We start from the raw sequence: 21,716 nt of genomic DNA on the forward strand, positions 1-21,716 counted from the left end.
TTATTACTCATGGTCATGTCATCATGTGTCACCCCAATTGTTTGAAAGTCATAAATCGAGCTCATTATTGAAAGTCGTAAATATTTGTAAAGATGCGTCCACACGGAATGAAAAAATTTAATATATTATTATATTTTAGTTAGGACGATTGCGAGTTTTACCAATAAATTACGAATTACTATGAAGGAATATATAAAACGTATAAATAAACGTAAGTATAAAAAAAAAACACACGGGTATAATACAACATAATATAAAATATAAATCATGGAATATTGACTTTTCAACTATATTACATATTATCTTTGCATGCAATTTAATGTTTATAAAATTTTAAAACCTCACGCAAAAAATGTTTTTATAGCACTTAGAAAAAAATACGCAGATTTTACAAAATAAATATTGTTTTTTTTATAAAACATAAAACGACAATCACTAACATAACACAATGCTCAATAAAACTGAAAAGTTTAATCTAGTAAAAATCCAAATTTCACTCAAAAAATAACAAAAGAAATTATTATAATATTTCAAGCAGTGTGGACTCAACTTTACGTGAACCATAAAACATGTAATAATATGCGACACACACATAAAAGCTATTATTTTCAATATTTTTAATGGCATTTTTAATTGTTTCTAACATGAGTAAAATATTATAGTGAGTGATTTATTAATTTTTATGGGCGCACAAGCCTGTCTACGTCATCAAACATGGCTCCGTGATTTTTCAATACAAGGGACTATCAATGGTTTCATTGAAGTAAATACAGCTAAATTCAACAATCGATTCTATTTTTTAGTGTGGCACTTCGAACCTTATGTATCTAGGCATGATAACAGTTATACCAGCTATTTTTAATTGCCGTATTTATCATAATACAGCGAAGCACAGCATTTAGAAAAACCTTCCCGCAGAGCGGGCTTCTTTCATATTGAAACTGACGCGGCGGCCGGGTTAAATGATTATGTTGAATGCAATTCTATATAAAGAAAACCTAATTAAACATATCTATTCTGACATAAAACGTAATGTGCATATTTTTTTAATTTTATTTAGTAAATTAAAATGGATAAAACAATAGATGTCAATTATTTTCTTCACATGTAGTTAGTTATATTTTACTTATCCAGTGATCGATTTTTAACACCTCAACATTTGCTATTGACCTACACACTTACCCGAAGGTAAGAAAAAAAAATACCATCAAATGGTTTCTAAAGCTCATTTTTGATAAATTGGACATACATTGTTTTAACTGAATAGTACTTTGTAAATCATTCAATGATTGATTTGAATTAATAACGATATATTATAAAATAGAAGTACAATATCCATCACATCATATTTGTGTGGTAGGTAATTCAATATTGCATAATGATCAAGACTGAACGTTGGATACATTTCATTACTAAGCTGAGGTAGGGAACGATGAAAAAAAAAATTCTCAACCTTAAATTTGTATTTAGTCTTTTATTGGCATATTAAACTATTGTTACATTTACTTAAAATTATATAATATAATGAGTCGATTTTGGATGCAGTTGGAAAACACATTAAAGCCTAAGTTGTGAGAATAGAAAAAAATATATATAAAATAAATAACCTACTTCGCTTAATACTATTTCTTTAAATAACATCTTCTGTTCGACCAAATTTGAACACAAGCGATCCGGCGAAGATGAATGCGTTCTGCAGGAACAGAGCTATGCCTGGCCAGTGATGCTTCCTCTCTGAAAAATAATAAATTCACTCTTTTAAATTGGATTGTGTGTTTAGAAAAATATTCTATAATATTAAAATAATTTGTTTAGGTACAATGATGTAAAATTTTGGCATGTAAATTAAGGGTTTATTGCCTTCTCAATTCATTCTTCAAGCACTACTGTGCAGTCACCAGTCCTATGCGGCTATATCTCAGACCACTAAAATAAATTCATAAAAATAAAGGGCACATCCTGACTTGTTAACAGTGCATGGAAGGCGCAGTAATACCAATTGGGTGAGTGATGATGTTCAACCAAATCGCTTTGGATTATAATATTACACTAAAACAAGAGGGAGATAAGACAGATATAGATTTTTTTATAAACAGTGCATACTGATCTTCTTTTGGCACGGTTTCGAAATAACACGTTTTAAAAAAAGTAGCGATTATTCTTTATTTACACTGATTTTTTTGCTTTAACACGGTTTAAAAAAACTTAAAAGAATAAAAATACATACGTATGTACCTATTTATCAAAAAATTGCGTTACATTGGACCGCACGCCACTGGTGTATACATAATAAGTTTTCACCGGATGCCGCCCAGATATACATACATGGCGCCACTAGTCAGTCACTTCGGGTTCGATACGAGAGACACGCCGAGTGTCCGCGTCATTAAATATTTCCAGTGATGAGAGTGATTTTTTGCCAGCGAAAAACAGCAGTAAACGGGCACGTTTACTGTCAAGTAGCGACACTGGATGTATATATCTCTCATGCTAAATTTAATTAAAATCGAAAATTATGTATTTTTATGTATAAATAATAAATAAATATTTATTTTTGAGTTAAAGAATTTCGTATTTTGAGTTGATTGTAATTGAACCTATCTACCATTTTTGTATGGGCACCTTATCTTACCTTAACGTATCCCCCGTGCAAAAAGAGGATCGGGTGTATTCTAAAAATACAGTCTTTTTAACTCACTAGATAGACAACTAGGAGAGCTAGAGCTAGAAGGAGGCCATGGCCCACCAAGGGTTGTGGTGCCATAAATGATGAGGTAGACAACTCAAATGTATTTTTATACTATACCCTTTTATAACCATTTAAACAAAATATCATTCTGTGAATGTCGTGCGTGAGTTTCAAGCGACACAAGCTGTAGCGACATTGTGTAATTTGAACGAAGTTGATGATAGTGACTACATCATAATAAAATTATCTCTGTCTACTTAAATTTTTATGCATGGGAAGCAATGGGAATTGGTTCTAATATGATAATAAATGTACTATAGATAATAATACGAAAGACGTAGAAGGTATTTTTAATACGAAATTACTCATTTAAGAGATTCCATATGCGTACCCAGACAATATATTGCACATGTGGATAGATTTACGAGTTCATTAAAAAAAACTATTACCTACTTACTGTGATATTGAGGAAAACTACAATAATATGGGTTGGAGCGTATTAATAATTTTGAATAAATGAGTTTACAGTCAATTACCTAAATGAGCACCATAAACTAAAGAAAGAAATGGACAAAAAAACTAGTAATTAAATAATATCATCTGTGGTCAATTTTCTATTAGCCATCCGTATGTGACTGACTGTATTAAAAAAATATATATAACATAATTGCAACTGACCTGTTGTGACATAGTTGGCAAAGAGAATCCAGCAGGCGGCAATCATCGAAGCAAATCCTATGACAAAACCAAGGAACAGCCATAATCGAGCTCCACGTTGTCCTATTAGCCCGGAGTCGTATAGTTCACCTCTCACCTAGAGATAGTATCATGATTGTTTATTATACAATAAAATAGTTACGGTGTAGAGATGGATTCAGGGGTCTTAAGGGGCCCGTAAACGAGCATCAAAAATTGCAGATTGTCGATACAATTGTCAAAAAAATGATGCAACTATTGCCTAGATGCTGGGCAATGTATGACCCGTCATCAGTTTCGGGCAAGTGAGACTGATGTATTTTGTGCGTACACGTGACAACAACGGCCGGCAATGAAGTTTCTGCACCATATCTTATCCTAAATAATCACATAATCAAATCTAAAATAAAATAAGGATTTGGATCGAGTCCTACTTACACAAACGTGAAACAATAAGTAATAAACCAGAAATTAGTTATTGATTGATAATTATTTACTTAAAAACTTTACAAGAATGACAACAATTGACTTTTAGTAGGTATTTATTAAATACAATTAGTGCGAAGAAAAAGAAAGTAGATACAGTTATGAAGAAAGCAACACTAATTACTATTATACTGCCAGTCACTCTTCGATTTTTGCTAACTGGAGATTCATACAGGAGTTAAATGTATTTATTCAGGGTGTTCAACTCTTCGATTGCCCACATTGTTCCAGATCCAGACGTTTGTGCAGCTTTGATAATGGGCCTTTTCATATTTTGATCATTATATAGTTTGGCTTCCACGTCCCATAGTTCAAGACTTAAATAAACCTCGTCAATAAGCTTTAACACCCTGTGGTTTGTTCATTTATTCATTGTACGTAGTGTGAATTGACGATTAGTAATAACACCATTAATATTAATAACGACACAGCGAAAAATTATAATAATGTATTGTCAAATCCGTTATCACTACAATGTTTTTATTGTTGCCAGGGGTGAGGTCAAACAGAGAAGCATACATGGAGCAGAGCGAGAATGAAATAGATTTATCTAGCAATTATCGCCGTATTCTCGATTGCGTTCGATATTACATATGTGTTGATTGATATCAAACGTCGTAAAGTCCACATATTGAAAAAAATGACTTTTGATATACGTTTAATAGAGTATGCAAATCTGCACATTACGGTATACTGCAAACCCCCAAAAGTCCACTGTTTACGTATGAAATCACGTTTCAAAAGATCAATATTTTTTCAAACCACCTGCAAGTCCACAAGCGTATTTTATCTAACCCCATAAAGTCCCTATCGGCCAATCACTGACAAGCTAGCGCCCTGTCATGGCCGCCATTGTTCTACTTTCAAGCTAAAGGTGAACGACGGCACCTATCATTTTCCTCAATATATTCCTCCTACAATATCTCACATGTTGCAACCATTTCTATTACAAGATATGATAAAAGTGCATTTTTCTCAGTTTGACATTCAGTGCACTTTACGATGTTTGATATGAGTCAACACATATATAGACCAACCATGTTGCCAAAGAGCATGTCCAATAGATGTAAAGTTTCGGCAACGTAGAATAAAAGTAGAGTAAAAACGACGAATTTGTATCTCCACAGGAAAGTACTTAAAAACGATAATCGACTAAAATTAAATTAATTAAAACTACGAATAAAAAGCGAATGTGACATATTAGGCCTTTTAAAATATTATATAATAATACCTATTATAATGACAGTGTTCTTTCTAAGCTTTATGATAAACTTGTTAGATATTTATAATCATCCTCAGGTAATAAACAAATAAATGTCAAAAGTTAAAAATCCGCATCCTGTAAAATAGCATTTTGGTTAATTCGCCCTTCTTACAAAACACCGATGATATTATGGTAAATGTCTCATTATTGGACCAGTATTCTTCCGAATTTTAAATTATTCAAAACACACGCCTGAGACTGGCATTCTGTCTTCAAAGACAGGATATGAGAGTGAATTACTGTTTCCTCAGAGTTCTGGGAGTACATTGGTATGACATTTCTATGAACATTTTACATGTTGTATGAACGGACTAACCATGAAAATTAATTTTAATATTAGGTAATGCTATCGACCGATGGTACTTGATGGAATTTGAATTTATATTCTAATGGATTTAAGTTTTGTACTATTCCATTTGATTCGTTTTTTGCGACCCGGAATTCACCTTTCGGTGCCTGAAGATGCCGAAAGGTGAAGCCCGGGTCGCAAAAACGACTCAAATGGAATAGTACAAAACTTAAATCCATTAGTATTATTATTAAATATAGACAATGTAGTGCATGTGTTGCAAAATACATTAACCATCATTATTTTGAATATTTAGATACCTATACAAACGATAAAAAATCATATAAGTATGTCATATGTACTGATACACTGAGAGTACAAAATAATTCTTACTCGTAGCTAATTATGGTCACATCATTGCGATGTTTTAGATCTGTCAAATAAGGTATGATATTACTGTAAAAAATTTTCATTTTAATAGCTCCATATCAATAAAGTCGAATATAATAGAATATGGATACAAAATACCATTTATGTACCCTTTATATAATAATTATAACCTTTCATTAAAAAAATTATTATTTCTTTTTGATTGTGTTTGTTCATAGTTTTATAAAGGTACCGACTATATACTATTACATGAATATATGTACAATACTATTAAGTACCTATACTCATGTTAAAATATTTTAACCGCAAAGAGCAAAATATTATTTCCATAGATACACTTTTGAGTGTTACAATAATCTATTGAGTAGACATTTCTTTCCATAGTGAAAATCTATCATTTCGTCGCCCTCAAGGAAGAACTCACCAAATACAGTTTTTGCTCAAAATGAGTTATTTATACAGAAAATCTTGCAATTTTTAACTCTATCTTAGAAAATATCACCAAAATTCTATCTATAGGTTTTATGTTAAAAATTACAAAAACAAAAAATTCACCAACTACATAGAAAAGATATTTGTGTTATGGAAAAAGTCAGGAAAAAGGTTACATTTTTTAAATGTAATGTACATAAACATAAAAATAACCAATCAAACAAAAAAAACCGTTTCCTTCTATGTATGTTCGTTTTCTAATGAGAGCAATTTAAAATTTTCAAAAAGTTTAAAAGTCGATTATCTCAGGATTTTACTTTTGTTGGTTGGTGAGTTCTTCCTTGAGGGCGACGATTTGACAGTTGTCGTTCATTTGTGAAACCATCCTTTTCTGATGTGAATTTCATCTTTCTAAATGTTGTCAGCACTTTGTAAACAGTCCATTCAATTGAGCGAATATGTATTCCCCATTATGAAAATATGATCACGTCGAAATCGCAAGTGTGATATTTACGCAAATCTGATAGCTTCACTTGGAGACATGATAACAAAACACTCCCCCAAGCTTATTTCTTTGAATGCCTTGTGGGTGGGGAACACAGTACAGGGCCGCCAAAGACGGTGGTGATAAATAAGATTTTATCGCTGTATATGTCAATGCATCAATGTACAGAATATTATCTTAGCTACGACTACGAATTCAATCACACTGCCGTTAAGTATTATAACGGAAAGAAGTTCGTAATTATTCTTTTACTCTTTGGGTTTGATCATTGAAAACTTTGCTGTACTTAATATTAATAACTTGATTTGTTAAATACACCCTAAGTACTTCCAATCAAAAAAATACTTCAAGAACAGCTCAAAACCATTAGCTTTTAATTTTAATGGAAACGAAATGAATATGTGATACCGGAGGCGGATTTATCGGTACTTTGGGTGCAGATGTAGGGCTATCGCAGTGACGAAAATCTGGGTAATTGTGTCGCAAAGGTGGACACGAGCTTTTAAAATTGTTTTTTTTTTACGAAAACAGTTTATTCCACGTAGACAATTATAATAAATACCTTTTTCTGTCGGCGCATCGGCTTTTCGATCCAATAATCGTTAATTGAAAATTTGAAATTTTCATATATTTTGATACACCATTATCACAAACTAAGATTATATGAGGTAATATTAGGTTGGGGTAGGTTAAATTAGGTTTGGTCTAAAAAGAAAGTTGTAAAATCTCATGTCCACCTCTGCGGCACATTTACCAAAATCTGTTAGCCCTATCTTAGGCTGTTAGATTTTTGATCTTAAAAGACTTTGACCATAAAAACGAAATAGAGCACCGCATCTTTATCCACCAAAATTGTCATCAAAATATTGATGAGTAGAGAGTATCATTTATTTTATATAAATAGGTAGGTAGGTACTCACTCTTGCATTGGATACAACATTCACCATAATCAAAGAGACCGTTGCAAAGACTCCGCAAACATGTGAGGCATTCGGCAGATCTCCCGGGTAAACGGCCGCAGCATCGATTATAATCCACCATCCAACAAAAAACTGAAAAGTTGTAATTATAAATGACAATATCAGTATGATTCATCAATTATGGAGTTACAGTAAACGCGGAGATTTAAGTTTCGACCATATTACCAGAGTACCGGCTGCCATCGAAGCAATACTGTTTCTTTTATCTTCATGTTGAAACCAACCGCAAGGTGGAAGATTTTCGAAACAACTCATTTTGTAGTTATTAATCGGGTACAGTATTTTTACTAAAAAAATATTGTATATTGTCCAAACGTCAGTGAGAAAGACACAAAGCAATCAACATGAACATAGACTAATATACTTTTATGAAGTTAGTTGCAGTCCGGTCGTATGGTCTATGATTTTCAAGTGTGTACCGTGCACAAAATAACACACATTTTTTTTCACGTACTAGGAATATGTGAACATCAGTAAGTAAACTGGGGCATCCAGAGAGCTAGACTTCGATTAGAGTCCAATCTCTTTGGGGGCATCGATAAACATAGACACCTTCAATACAGATTGTAAAAAAGTTATGCAACAAGACAATATAGCCCTATTATGCAGACGTCAAAATCAAAATGAAAGGGGTTTTACTACCATTAAAACTCTTATTATTCTTATTGACTCTGAAGTCCCTTGAGATGTTGATCGTATTTTTGCCTTGTGTTCTATGCTGGCCCCTTTTTACCCCCTTTTCTTCTCGATTATTTATCTCTCTGGTTGCTCATCTTGTTTAGCAGGCTGGCAGGACTGACGCCTTTATTAGTGGCGTCGCTTGTCTCTGCTTATTCAATTTGATATGTCTCAAGGAAACCAGGTAGGTGTTCTCTGGACTTCAGAGTCAACAAGAATAATAAGAGTTTTAATTGTAGGTAAAACTCCATTCATTATTCGCTATTGACTCTGAAGTCCCTTGAGATATCTGTTTGTTATCACCTGGTAAACCAAGATAGATCCTGAAGATAGGATAGATGAAACCTAACAAGAGAATTATGTATAACATATTCCTTGCTTTTAGGCTCAGTGCACCGGACTGAACAGAGAGGAGAATATATTTTGTTCCCCCGCTGTACAATCTGTGTGTCTATCGGTCTCTGGTAAAATGTTTTAAAAGTAGCTTCCTGGCGCCAATTACCTCTCTGCAGAATGTCATCTATGGGGTAATTCACTAACCAATTTAGAGAGGCGACTGCTGATCGAGTACTGCCTGGTGATTCCTGTACCCCTGCATCAGCGAGTACTGACTTCACCCAATTTCCGATGACTGCTCGAGTCGCAGGTTTTGGGAGGCCTCTTGACGAGATAAATAATGCTGGAATATTACCACCCTCTTCTCTTCTCTCATTGGAAACGCAAATAAGTTTTCGTAGCCAAAATACTGGATCGATTTTTTGTCTTGGAACCAAACACTGGCCATAGAATTATTATATGGTCGCCATTATCGATTAGGTCATTATCCGTTACACTGAGTAGGGTAAGGTCATGAATCCGTCGTCCCGATGCGAGTAATAATAATATAGCTGTTCTGCGTGAAACTTCATATAGGTTGTACCTATACTAGTGGTGTTGTTTTCTTGAGGTAGTCAACGATTATTCTTGGATCCCAAATCGGTGGTTTTGTAGTTTTAGTCTTGCGGGTGGATATGGCTTTTAACATATGACGCACTACTATGTTACTGCTGATGTCTTTACTGATCATAGATTTGCAAAAGGTAGCTATGGCTGACTTATGTACAAGAATAGTGTTATATGAAAGACCTTCCTTATCGTATAAGTGACCCAGGTATCTAGCCACTTCAATCGGCTCGGGGGTATTATAGCTTATCGTGTTGGCCATGCACCATGTCTTCCATTTGTCCCATGCAGGTTTATAGGTCTTTAAAGTGGATGGTCGCCAGCCGGAGGTGAGAAGTGATCTGTCCTCTACCGACCAGCTAGAAACTAACTCTGCCCACCCGAAATTATCCATAACTGGAGTGATAGGTCCCGGACTTGTGGAGGTAAATGGTTTGTCACCTTGTCCACTAGAACTGACTCTAAGTGTGGGATCGGGTAGGGGTGTTCCAGTGATCTCTGCTGTAGGTCTGCGCTCCAAAAACACTCTTCCACCATGGAGCCACTAGTAAATATTTTCCCCTTGCCGTGTTCAGGTGTGCCAATACTTGTGGAATTAGATTCGGTGGCGGGAATATCCAGGCTAGTTTGAAGTCCCACTGTCGACTGAAGGCATCGTGGAACAGTGCAAGGGCATCGTTCGGATTTCGTGAGACATACGTTGCGACAACATGGGCTGTGTTGGACGCGAACAGGTCTACGTCTGGGAGTCCCCATCTTTGAAATAGGGGAGTTGTAGCCGCCATAACTAGGTGCCATTCTGGGATAATTTTGCTGCGTGAGAGACGGTCTGCCACGCAGTTGTATTTGCCTGGAAGGTATTGTGCAGTCAATGATATACTGGCCTGGTTGGCTATTTCCAGAATCTGTCGGCAAAGACTTAGTAGGGTTGCGGACTTTGTGCCCCCTTCGTTGTTGATGTAGGCCACCACTGTTTTGTTGTCGGTTTGTAGGAGTAATAAATTCTTATCCCCTGAGCGTTTGCTCCCGGAGTTGTATGGCTGAGAGTACTGCATACAGCTCTTTTCGGTTGGAGTGCCACGTGGATTGGCTTTGTGTCCATGTACTTGATAGGTGGTACTCGTCTAACTGCGCTCCCCAGCCTCAATCGGCTGCGTCTGTGGTGAGGAAGTGATTGTAGGTTGCCCTGTGAATCTTTCCTGAGGAGCCCACCGCTCGAATCCACCACATGATGTCCCAGTGGCGCACCCAGGATTTAATATTGGGGGGGGGGGGGCAAGGAGGAGAATATAAATTAGTCCCATAGGCTCTTTTTCTTCTTCACAGCCTAATTTCTCGTTTATCGGTCTTTTGTCTATTGCACTCGGTGTATCTACACCATGGTCCCCACATCCTGAAACGGGCCCTCAAGCTAGGATATTTGGCAGCCCCCCTACCTACCGCTAAGATTAAAGGCAGTATGAAACACTAAATTAACGTTTTCCAAATTGTGTTTTAGTTCAAATTAAGGGTACTTATACAGTGAATTATTGGCGATTTTTAATACATCTACTTTAATAATAGAGCTGTCGAGTATCGACACATCATAATCAAAAAATATATTGCATAATTATGTAATTGACGACTTTTTTTACTATTAAAGCTAATTTATGATATGTGTTTATCTTACTTATCTGATCAACCCGACACGCCGGGCCCCCCATAATCCGGCCCCCTCGGCTAGAGCTCTGTCAGCCCTCCCAAGCTATGACCTACAACACTCCTGAATTCGGGTGGACACGGAGAATTTTTTGACAGTTCCATTAGGGATTGGGTTTCTAAAAAAACCCGACATTAGTATTTTAAAATTTTTGTGTTAGAAATTAAAATCTAAGAAATTTTTTCTAAAAAGGGTGCTGAAGAATAATTACAAATCATTTTTTGCCGTGTTTTTATTTGTCTAAGCCCAAAGGTATAGTTTATTGGCTTTCAATTTCAATGTTTAAAATCATTCTGATAATTTTCATGTTTGGGGGGTGCTAGGGCCCCTTGCCACCCCCACCCCTGGGTGTGCCACTGACTGTTGGTCACTAAAGACTAAAATTTTTGGGGAGGTGAGCCTGAAATTTTTATCTTCTGATTTCGGGGGCCCGTGGTATGAAAATATTTTTTGACAGTTCCATTAGGGATTGGGTTTTTAAAAAAAACCGATATTTTCGAAATTTTTGTGTTAGAAATTAAAATCTAAGAAATTTTTCTATAAAGGTGCTGGTGAATTACAGTCTGATAATTTTTATTTTGGGGGATGCCAGGGCCCCCTGCCCCCCCCCCTGTGTGCGCCACTGTGATGTCCTCTCGAGCTTGTGGTGAAATCGATGTTGTTTTGTGAGGGTGGCTCCTTGATAATTGAGCGCTCGTACGTTGTAGACGTCGGCAATGCAACCCCCCCTGCGGAGTGACGAAGGTTGCAAAGTTGAGTCGCCCGAGGAGGCGTTGGGCCTGCCTGAGCGACCAACTGCCTTTTTGGATCTGCAATTTCAGGTGGTGACGAAGTGATGTGCACTTCTCTGATGATAGATATTTCCGATTGTTGTGAGTATCCCACGTGATACCCAAGAACTCCCGCTGTTGGCTTGGAATTAGACAAGATTTTTTCTTGTTGATTATCCAGCCTAGTTCCTGCATGAAATCTATCATATAAGTCAGTTGCGACAGAAGAATCTCTCTGGACTGATTTGCCATCAGAAAGTCGTCTAAGTAAGTGACGATTCTCATACCTTTTCCCCGGAGGTGTTCGGCCACCCAGTTTGTTAATGAGGCAAACAGTTTTGGTGCTGCCGACAGTCCGAACGGCAGGCATGTGAATTGAAGGAGTTCTCCTTGGTAAACTAGCCGAAGGAATCGGCGATGTTGTATAGCTATAGGTACATGTAGGTACGTTTGGTTTAGGTCTATTTTTACTTACCAGTCTTCCCTTTGCAGGAATGTTGGGACCTTGAAATGGTGGAACAGTTTGAACGGCCTTGGTTGTAGGAAACCGTTTAGGCGTTTTAGGTTGAAGACGGGTCGTTGACTGCCGTCTTGCTTCCTTACTAGGAACAGGGTTGAGAGGAAGCTCGGAGATGGCTCTGCCGATTCCAATACTCCCGATTTCTTCAGTTCCGTGATTTGTGAAGTGATCTCCGGCGATTGTCGCGTTTGGAAATCCTTCTGGAATTGTACGGAAGGCATTATTAGAGGGGGTTTCTTTATAAACGGAATACGGGTTCCCGTTATTATTTTTAACAATGGTGGTGGTGCACCCTTGGCCTGCCAGATTTCCCGGAAATGCTGGAGGCGTCCCCCTGTGAACGTGATGAGCGAGACGCGGTCACCTGCGTCTAGGGTAAGTGCCCCTCGCACCACCTCGGTTACCTCTGGAAAACCTCGGTTGGATGGGCGTGGGCCTCTCGGCAAGTCACCCTTAACCTGGTCTGATATCCTCCTCGTGTATCCCTGTCTCTGAAAGGTGTCCTTGTGTCTACCTGACGAAGTGCTAGGTTGATTCTCCCTGCCCTGGTCAACCACTTTGGTGGTCTGATCGAAGACCTTCTCGCGACCCCCACCTCTTTCTAGGAAAACCGCCAGTTTATCTTTGTTGAAGATATGTTCGGCGCTAGGTGGGATCTTGTTGAGAGCCTCTCGCGTAAAGGTGTCTTTTATTACCGAGAGGATTTTCTTCCGCCTCGTCTGAACCAACTCTGGCCGTTTTCCACAAAGGATTCGGGTGACAGGTCCTCAGACACTTTGTTGAGTGCTGACGAGGTCCCGAACTCCTTTACGACCGTCTCGACAAGAGCCGTACCAATGGTGTGGTCGCTGACAAAGTCAACCACTCGCTGTAACGCACTCCTTTTGAGCGAGCATCGCATTTTGGAGGCTGGCGATCGTACGCTCCATTAGATGTATGGTTTGCGATGAGCGATCGTAGGGGCGTAACTCATCGTTGAGTCCTAACTCAACAAAGGATGGGGCCGCCAAATATTGTTTTTGGGTTTCAGCATAGCGAACCCCCGCCCAATTATCTGTGTCGAAAAGTTGGAGTCTGATAAGTTCCGCTACCCGAGCTTTGTCTGGGGTCGGAAAGACAGGCTCCTGTACTACGACACTAAATACAGGCAACGGAATCCTGTTGGGGTTTTCCGCTGTTTCGGGCCTTGCGGGCGGCCGTAAAAAACTTACCGGAGAGTCGATGTTTACCGTCGGCCTCTGCGGAGTAGGTAACACTGCAGGCAGACCCTGTTGGGTCAAGATTGAAAAAATCTGCGATATCTTATTATCCAGTGACGTTACTGATGCCTTCAGCTCACCAACTGGATCCTCCATCAGTAATTCCGACTCATTTGAGTCGGTCTCCATCGCCAGTCCCTCCGCGACGTTGCTGTTTTCATTACGCTTCATGTTATTGCACAAATTTCACAATTTAACTGTATTTTCGTTAGACTCAAATTTTTCCGCTTGTGACAAAGGAAAAACAATCAACTAATTGAATAAGCAGAAACAAGCAACGCCACTTAGAAGCGTCAGTCCTGCCAGCCTGCTAAACAAGATGAGCAACCAGAAAGATAAATAATCGAGAAGAAAAGGGGGTAAAAAGGGTCAGCATAGAAGAACACAAGGCAAAAATACGATCAACATCTCAAGGGACTTCAGAGTCAATAGCGAATAATATAAATTATTTTGTTTGAAAATAAAATAATTTAATCAGATTTTCATTTAACCAGTGTGGCCATTAAAATAGCAAACAAACCTTGTTTCTATGGTGATTAATAAAGTAGGTAGGTACTTAACAAAATAAATAGTGTTAAAATAAATTATTTATAGTACCTACCTAGATATAAAATAATATGAAAGACGCAACTCGTGCAAAGGAGACTTCAGCGGGAAAGCGAGATGTCACTCCCAAGGCCTCGACGTCTCAGAAATCTGAGGGCACACCGGTATCAGGAAATGATGTACCTATCTCTTAGAAACTCCACTACCGGTGAAGAATGGTCAACGGTAGTGAAGAGGAAGAGGGCAGCCATTGCGATTCGAGGTAGCTTTGGTGGGGTGGTGAGGGGGGCGGAGGTGGTTAAAAATTACCACTTCTACCCCTTTCATCGCGACACCACAGTTGCAGCATGAACAATTATATTTAAAAAAATTACTAATTGTACCGCTGATTTCACAATAGTTAAACTGAAGTCAAAAGGTGATTACGCTTCATTTAAGGTAGGGATCCCTACTAAGCTAACCACGTTGGTTTTGAAAGCGGAAAATTGGCCCCGCCATTCATTTATTAAAGAATGGGTTGCCAGGATGGAAACACCACGGCTACCGAGTAACTGACAATAAAAATAATAATTGGCCTAAGCAATGATTATTCTACTACCAGAATGTTCGGGGCTTGAAACAAAATCTGTCGATTTTTTGAGCAGTGTTTTGGCTGATGACTGTGACATCATAGGGTTAACCGATACATGGCTCAATGATAGTGTTTTTAGTCGTGAATATTTTGGAAGTGAGTGCTCAGTCTTTAGGTGGGATCGAGACTCCGGCGCAGGCCACAGGCAGGGTGGTGTTTGTCTTTTGGGGGTTAGAAGTATGGAAGGGACGAAGGGTTACAGGCCGAACGTTTCTGTGCTTTGGAGACTCAAACAAAATGAGGACCTTAGGACCTTTGGGTGAAACTGACCTGCGACGGAGACACTATTCACGTTTGCGTCATTTATCTTCCACCAGCAAGACGTGACTTGGAGGTGTATAAGAGTGTTTTATTGAGAGTATGCTAGGGTAAGAGCTACTATTATGGGCCAGCTTGAATTATTGGCCACTTGCAGTTAAAATCTAGTTTTTTAAGATATTAAATCAACATTGCAGTCTGTTAACTTATTAAAAAATCTCGTCAATTGTTCCTCTGTTGGTAAAACAGATAACTGTTACTTTCAGCATTACAAAAAAACCTCAAAACCGCATTTTTATCTGACAGTTCGAGCGAAACCGTGAAATAAGTAGGATTTGTTGTAAATTGTACATGGACATGACTTCTATTAAAAGGTATGTTAAACATTTAATATCATACAAAATGCTAATCCAATTGACAAAAGTATATATGTATTTGATTTATGTATACATCATTAGACATATATTTTGAAAAAAATAGGTGGGTAGGTATATTATGATGGTGGCCAATAACTGATTCAAAAATACGTCGATTTTCCTTTATCGGCCGGCCTGGCTAATAATGGAATATGTGAATAATAATTAGTAAAGTAATTATTAAAACATTTATTTTTATTAGTTGAATAGTGTTTTAACAGTATTATTAATCATCTTTTTTTTTATTATATTTCTCCGACATTCGTAGATAAACGTTGGCCACCTGGCCCATAATTGTACTTTTGATGGCCAATAATAGACACCTTTTTCTTGATTGTTCCAGAATAAAAATGCATCAAAATAAACGAATGAAATATAGTCAAGAACGGAAGAATAAAATATGCAATAGAGTATATGAAAGACCATAGTGAAGAGTCTTTGCGTTCAGTAATGCCAGCGCTCCATTGGCGAGCCAAAAGTCCGAGGACAATAAATCGTCCGATTTGTCTATGCCCTGCTACTGATCAATGAATGAATAAAAAAGTCGAGCTGTCAAAAGTCAAAAATTGCGATTATCGTAAAGTCTTCTGATAACCCTATAATTTTGTGTTATTTATATGTAGACTTGCGTAAAATAATATAGCAGTGAAAACAACACAAGATTTACGTTTTCTTTTATGAATTTCATAAATACAAATAAAAAAATAATTGGTAAATCTCTCATTTTATAATGTGCAAATTAACAAATAAATCAATGAAAATGTTTAAAACAATTACAGATTTTTTTGCGGTCCGAATGATTGCGTATTAATGTCAAATCGAATTTGCATTGCGATCGACGGACGAAGTCTGGCAACTCGGAGAGTAAAATATCAAACATGTTTGAAATCCAACGAGCCTGGTCTGCGGATTAAAAAGTCCGCAGACCTGGGGTGCTCCACGCGAAAAAAAAGTCCGAAGACTGTAAATCGTCTGACTTGCGTGCCAATGGAGCGCTGGCATAACAAGAGGCACGCTAAAATTCAAAACTAAAATTCCTTCCACAAAAATCCTCTACTGAAAAGTTTTGTATGCTGTTCCGATTGTGGGAAAACTTCAATGATTCTCATTTATCCTCTATGCTACGTCAAGATGTATGTTAACTTCTAGGTGAATTCTTTTGAATTTTTGAAATCAATTTCCAACAAGCTCTACGTATTTAATTAAATATACCTCTCTCACTGTAACTCAATGTGTTCTTTGTATTTTTAAGTAATATGTTACGTATGTCTACTCAAATGACGATAAAGTTGCATAAAATACTTGATTGAACACTTAATAATGATGTGTGATCATAATATTACATAAACTGTTTTTTAATTTTTGTTTAAATGATGTTATTAGAGCAATTTTGGGGTGGCCAATAATTGCATCTTTTGGTGGCCAATAATTGAAAAAAGTGGCCAATAATTGTAGATTTCTGCCTTTTTCTTTGATTATTTTTTTTATGATGAAAAATATTTTTTTTAAATGTTATGATAATTGATTATTATAAACAAATAAACAATTTAACAAATAATTTTTTTTATTTCACCTTCCTAATGATATGTGTCCACAAAAAATTAACAAAGTTGAAAAAATCCTTAACTGGCCAATAATTGTAGCTCTTACCCTATCTAATATCAACTTGATTGGAGATAGAAAGATTATTGTAATGGAAGATTTTAATCTTAACTCAGCGTGTAGTAGTAAAAGAGTCAGCGATGACCTTGAATTTCTGTGTTCTGTTTTTGGATTTTCTCAGCACAATGATGTCTCTAACTCTAGCAATGGACTTTTGGATAGGGTATTTAGCAATATCGATTTATTGCTTTCACGATGCTTGTACGCGAAGATGTGTATCTACGTTACTTTAGTTTTTTGCTCAGGTTTCGGTCGACTCGTCCGCTTCAGACTCCAATTCCCTCTTACAAAACCAACCAATTCGGTGGGTGGAGGTTTGAAGGCGGAAACTTCAAGCTACTTTACTCATTCATGAATGAGGTGGACTGGAGTGAGTTGCTCGAGATTTGTGATGTGAATGAGGCGGTACAATGTTTTTACAATATTTTATATAATATTTTTGATCAATGTTTTTCGAGTAAGTCGCCATGTCGTGGTGGAAGGCGATGCCCGAGGTGGTTTTCTCGGGAGATTATTGGGGACATTAAGGTCAAGCATAACTATCATACAGCATGGAAGGCTCGGCATGATCAGACTGACTATATCATGTTTAGCATTTATCGTTCGAAAGTGAGACAAGCTGTTCGACGGGCCTATCGAACATATATGGAAACGGTAGGAGATTGCATTCGCGAAAATCCTAAATTGTTTTGGAATTACGTAAAATCATTAAGAAGAGATCGTGGATTTACCGATAGGATGAGTTGGAAGGGCGAAAAGGTGACCGGACATGGAGTGGCGGATGCATTTGCTGGTCATTTCAAGTCTGTCTACGCAAGTAGTATTCCAAATCTGGATGTTGCCTCAAAGTCAGGAAAAACGTCATGTGGTGCCCAATTCGTCGATATTTTTTCAATTAATGACGGCGATGTACTTAAGTTTATTAAAAAACTAAAGAATACTCGCTCTTTGGGACCTGATTGTGTTCGTACATTTTTTTTAAAGGGTTGTATTGCCTTTGTCAAAGGCTCGCTTTCATATATATTTAATCTCACAATGGAGACAGGTATCTTTCCGGAAACGTGGAAGATGTCGAAGGTTACTCCAATCCATAAGAGTGGTACAGAGTCATCAGTAGAGAATTACAGGCCGGTAGCTGTTCTCTCTGCACCAGCAAAAGTTCTTGAGATGATCATGCACAACATGATTTCTCCAAAAATTGAGTCATTTATAATAAATGAACAGCATGGATTTAGAGAAGGCCGATCAATGGAAACTAACCTGATAGTATTTACCGATCATGTGTCATCGGCACTGGATAGAGGCCACCAGGTTGACTGTTCTTACAATGACTTCTCGAAAGCATTTGACAAAGTCGATCATGACATCCTGATGGAAAACTCCAACTTATTGGATTGTCGGACGATTTTTGAAGCTATTTGGGAGTTATTTTAGGAACCGTCAACAATACGTATCGTACGGCCTTTATCGGTCACAGACCTTTTACATATTTTCTGGTGTCCCCCAGGGCTCAAACTTAGTACCGTTGATGTTCACAATTTTTATAAATGACGTAGCATTGGTAATAAAAAATGCTATGTTCTTGTTGTTCGCTGATGACTTGAAACTCTTTTTGGAAGTTGTCACCTTGGACGATTGTCGTCAGCTCCAGCTTGATATAGATAATATATTAAATTGGGACAAGCGTAACAAACTAGAATTCAATATTCATAAATGCAATCTTTTATCGTTTACCAGAGCCTCAAAAGTGTTGTTTTTCCAATACTCGATGCATCGATGCATGGCAGAGTTCTGTCACGAATATCATCTGTAAGGGATCTTGGCATTACGTTTGAGAGTAAACTGACATTTATTAGCCATATAGTTACTATTTGTAACAAAGCGCTTAATATGTTGGGCTTCGTCATGCGTACTTCCCGGGTCTTTTCAGATGTTACGGTATTAAAACTTTTATTTAATTCTTTAGTTCGAAGCAGACTTGAGAGTGGGTCTATTGTTTGGGCACCGCATCAGTTGAAGTATGACCTTATGGTGGAGAGGGTACAGAAGAAATTCTTGAGACTCCTTTACTTGAGGTTGTATGGATACTATCCGTGGCTTTATCCAACTGACTTTCTCTTAGGCATGCTTACATACTGCAGTCTGCAATTTAGAAGAAATCTTTATATAGCTACGTATTTTTTTCGACTTATACGAGGTATAAATGAGAACTCTGCCATTCTGGGTAGTGTTGACATGTGTGTCCCTATCATATAACTATCTTAGAAATAGAGACCATCAGTTGTTTATTCTCCCAAGGTGCAGAACCAACCTGCCACTGGTAATGCCAATTGGGAGGGCGATAACTATGTTCAACGAAATTGCTTCGGGTGTTGATATATTCCACCTACGTGAGAATGAGTTTAGGTGGACGTTGTTTTATAAATTCTTAAAGTAGGGTCTGCTTAACTCATCCGGTGTACTTCCTTGTACCCATCTAATTTATCTACTGATCTATCTCTTTTTTATGTAATAATGTTATATTTATATATCTTTGTTTCTAAATGTCATGTTGTGAACGTCTTAAACTTATAATTTGTAATGTCCACAATATAAGAACGCAATTAATAATAATTAATAACCACGAGACGGAGCGATAGTCTCGAGGATTTCTCAAACTGGTACTGGGTTCCAGTCTGCTCCGGTTCATTTCGAGCCCCGCTTCCTCATTGTGGTATTAATAGTGATCAAAAGAAGTCAGTGGTTTTAATATTGTAAAACAATGTGTGGAAGGAGAGTAAGGGTTATTTTTTAATTGGTAGTAACTGAAATATTCACGGAATTGATCCAAGCATACGTGACATTCAATTATTGTATCTATCGTCACACACAGATATTATTGTGAGTTGTAGATTAAAAGATTGGGTCTAGGTCGAGCCGAGCAAGTGCCTGCACAGGGTGTATACGACGGAGCTCCGATTTGCTGGTTAGAGATAACGCAAACATACAAGGATTGTTGGCGGCACCGGACTTTGTCCACTGGGCACGTCCATGTGAATATGGCAACAAGAGACTACTTGGAAAAAGGCAGGGAATGAGGATCTGAAAAAAAAATGAACACTTGGCAGTCACGGAAATTACGAACATAATATGATATTACTATTATTTATAGTACCTACTAGTATAGCCCAAAATAGGCCCACCATCATAAGTTGGCATAACGGCAAAATTATGAACTAGCTACCCCCTGTAATTTCATCACATGTGGTTTCCGCTTTTAAATATCAACGCCCAAAATTTATGTCAATTGTGTAGGTTAAGTGTTGTTATGATACAAATTTTTCCCCGCATTCTGGAAAGTAGGTACAGTTTGGTTGCTCCAAACAATTTTTGTCAAATATATCGTCTATTTTCTGGCAGAACACACTAACTGGAGAATACTAGTTTTGAGTAATTTGACTTTGAAGTTGTTAAAATGTTTGAAATGGTCTATCATGTGAGTTTATTAAGTACTCGTAAAAAGGATGACTTTAAAATAAGGACTGTTTATTTCTGAAATAAGGAACATTTTGGTATAACTAACTCAATATAATATCATTTTTTCGAATTAGTGTCTTCTGCCAGAACAGTGACGATATACCCTTCTTCGAAGTGAAAGGTTCTTTAACACTCTTCTCCGAGCTGCTGCAATGATAGGTAAAGTATCTAAACTATCCATCACTTGACGTATAAGTGACTCTTACGCAATGACACTTATATGAGTATAATAGTACTATGATAATTATTTATCAAAATTAAATCACTTGTTCCAGATAAGAAACCAAACATCATGTACCTACACATAAATAGTTAGGAATGTTTACAAATATTCTCATTAATTTACAATATCGTCTCGAAGAACTGTTTCCAGAATCAAGAAAGAGATGAATCTAGTGCCACGTCTTCAGACATTCCAACGAGAATGATTGCGTACCTATTAATGTCAAATCGAACTCACGTAGTGTTTGATAGACGAATTCTGGCGACTCGGCAAGTAAAATATCAAATGAACCTGGTGTGCGGACTTAAAAGTCTGCGAATTTGGGGTGCCTCACACGGAAAAAAGTCTGACACTTTTAAATCATCAACTGACTTGGGTGGCAATGGAGCAGGTGCATATTTTGTATCTTTAAAGGTAAATGCTATCGCCATGAGTTACGACAATATGAACTTACTATAAAACGTTACAAGTACTGTAAAAAATATGTTAAAATAAAACTCGATTCATCGTAATATCTGGGCCTTTATTGTATAGATAATAAATTATTATTCTTATAAAATAGTTGCAGATTCGTCATCCCATTAAATAAATATTTTCCCATAGGTAAAGTAAAATGTATTTTTTTTTAATTATTATCAGATGAAAAAAATGGTAAAAAATAATAAATAACTGAAGTAGGCTGTTTCAAAAAACTCTTCTGCAAAATATTTCAATAATGTGAGAATAGTTCTGCATTCAGCTGACGTTTTGGTCTCACTAAAATAATATGTACCTACATTTATGTTTTTATACAAAGTCTTTTAAAAATTTAATTTGCGGCCCTCGTTGTCCAGTTCGTAAGGTTTTAGCCTTTCTATAGATTTCC

At 37.1% G+C, this 21,716-nt stretch overlaps 1 protein-coding gene across 1 annotated transcript; it reads right to left on the reverse strand.

Moving 5' to 3' along the window:
- Positions 1–1,454: 1,454 nt before the first annotated feature.
- Positions 1,455–8,077, reverse strand: LOC147078479 (transmembrane protein 50A). The gene is made up of 4 exons (XM_085960017.1): positions 7,897–8,077; positions 7,672–7,803; positions 3,368–3,503; positions 1,455–1,734 (listed from the first exon to the last, which is right to left on the reverse strand). The coding sequence occupies exons 1-4, from the start codon at positions 7,984–7,986 to the stop codon at positions 1,631–1,633; spliced, it is 462 nt and encodes a 153-aa protein (XP_085816143.1). The 5' UTR covers positions 7,987–8,077; the 3' UTR covers positions 1,455–1,630.
- Between the last annotated feature and the right edge of the window lie 13,639 nt (positions 8,078–21,716).

Source organism: Rhyacophila brunnea, unplaced genomic scaffold (assembly GCF_057557595.1).
Source record: "Rhyacophila brunnea isolate RB1 unplaced genomic scaffold, BYU_Rbru_1.0 scaffold_11, whole genome shotgun sequence".
Classification (NCBI taxonomy): Eukaryota; Metazoa; Arthropoda; class Insecta; order Trichoptera; family Rhyacophilidae; genus Rhyacophila; species Rhyacophila brunnea.

Excerpts from the sequence above, each read along its gene's own strand:
- LOC147078479 (XM_085960017.1), bottom strand. The coding sequence starts at position 7,986 with ATGAGTTGTTTCGAAAATCTTCCACCTTGCGGTTGGTTTCAACATGAA. Across the intron at positions 7,804-7,896 it reads CGATGGCAGCCGGTACTCTG|TTTTTTGTTGGATGGTGGAT; the intron begins GTAATATGGTCG and ends ACAACTTTTCAG. Across the intron at positions 1,735-3,367 it reads TGCCAACTATGTCACAACAG|AGAGGAAGCATCACTGGCCA; the intron begins GTCAGTTGCAAT and ends ATTATTTTTCAG.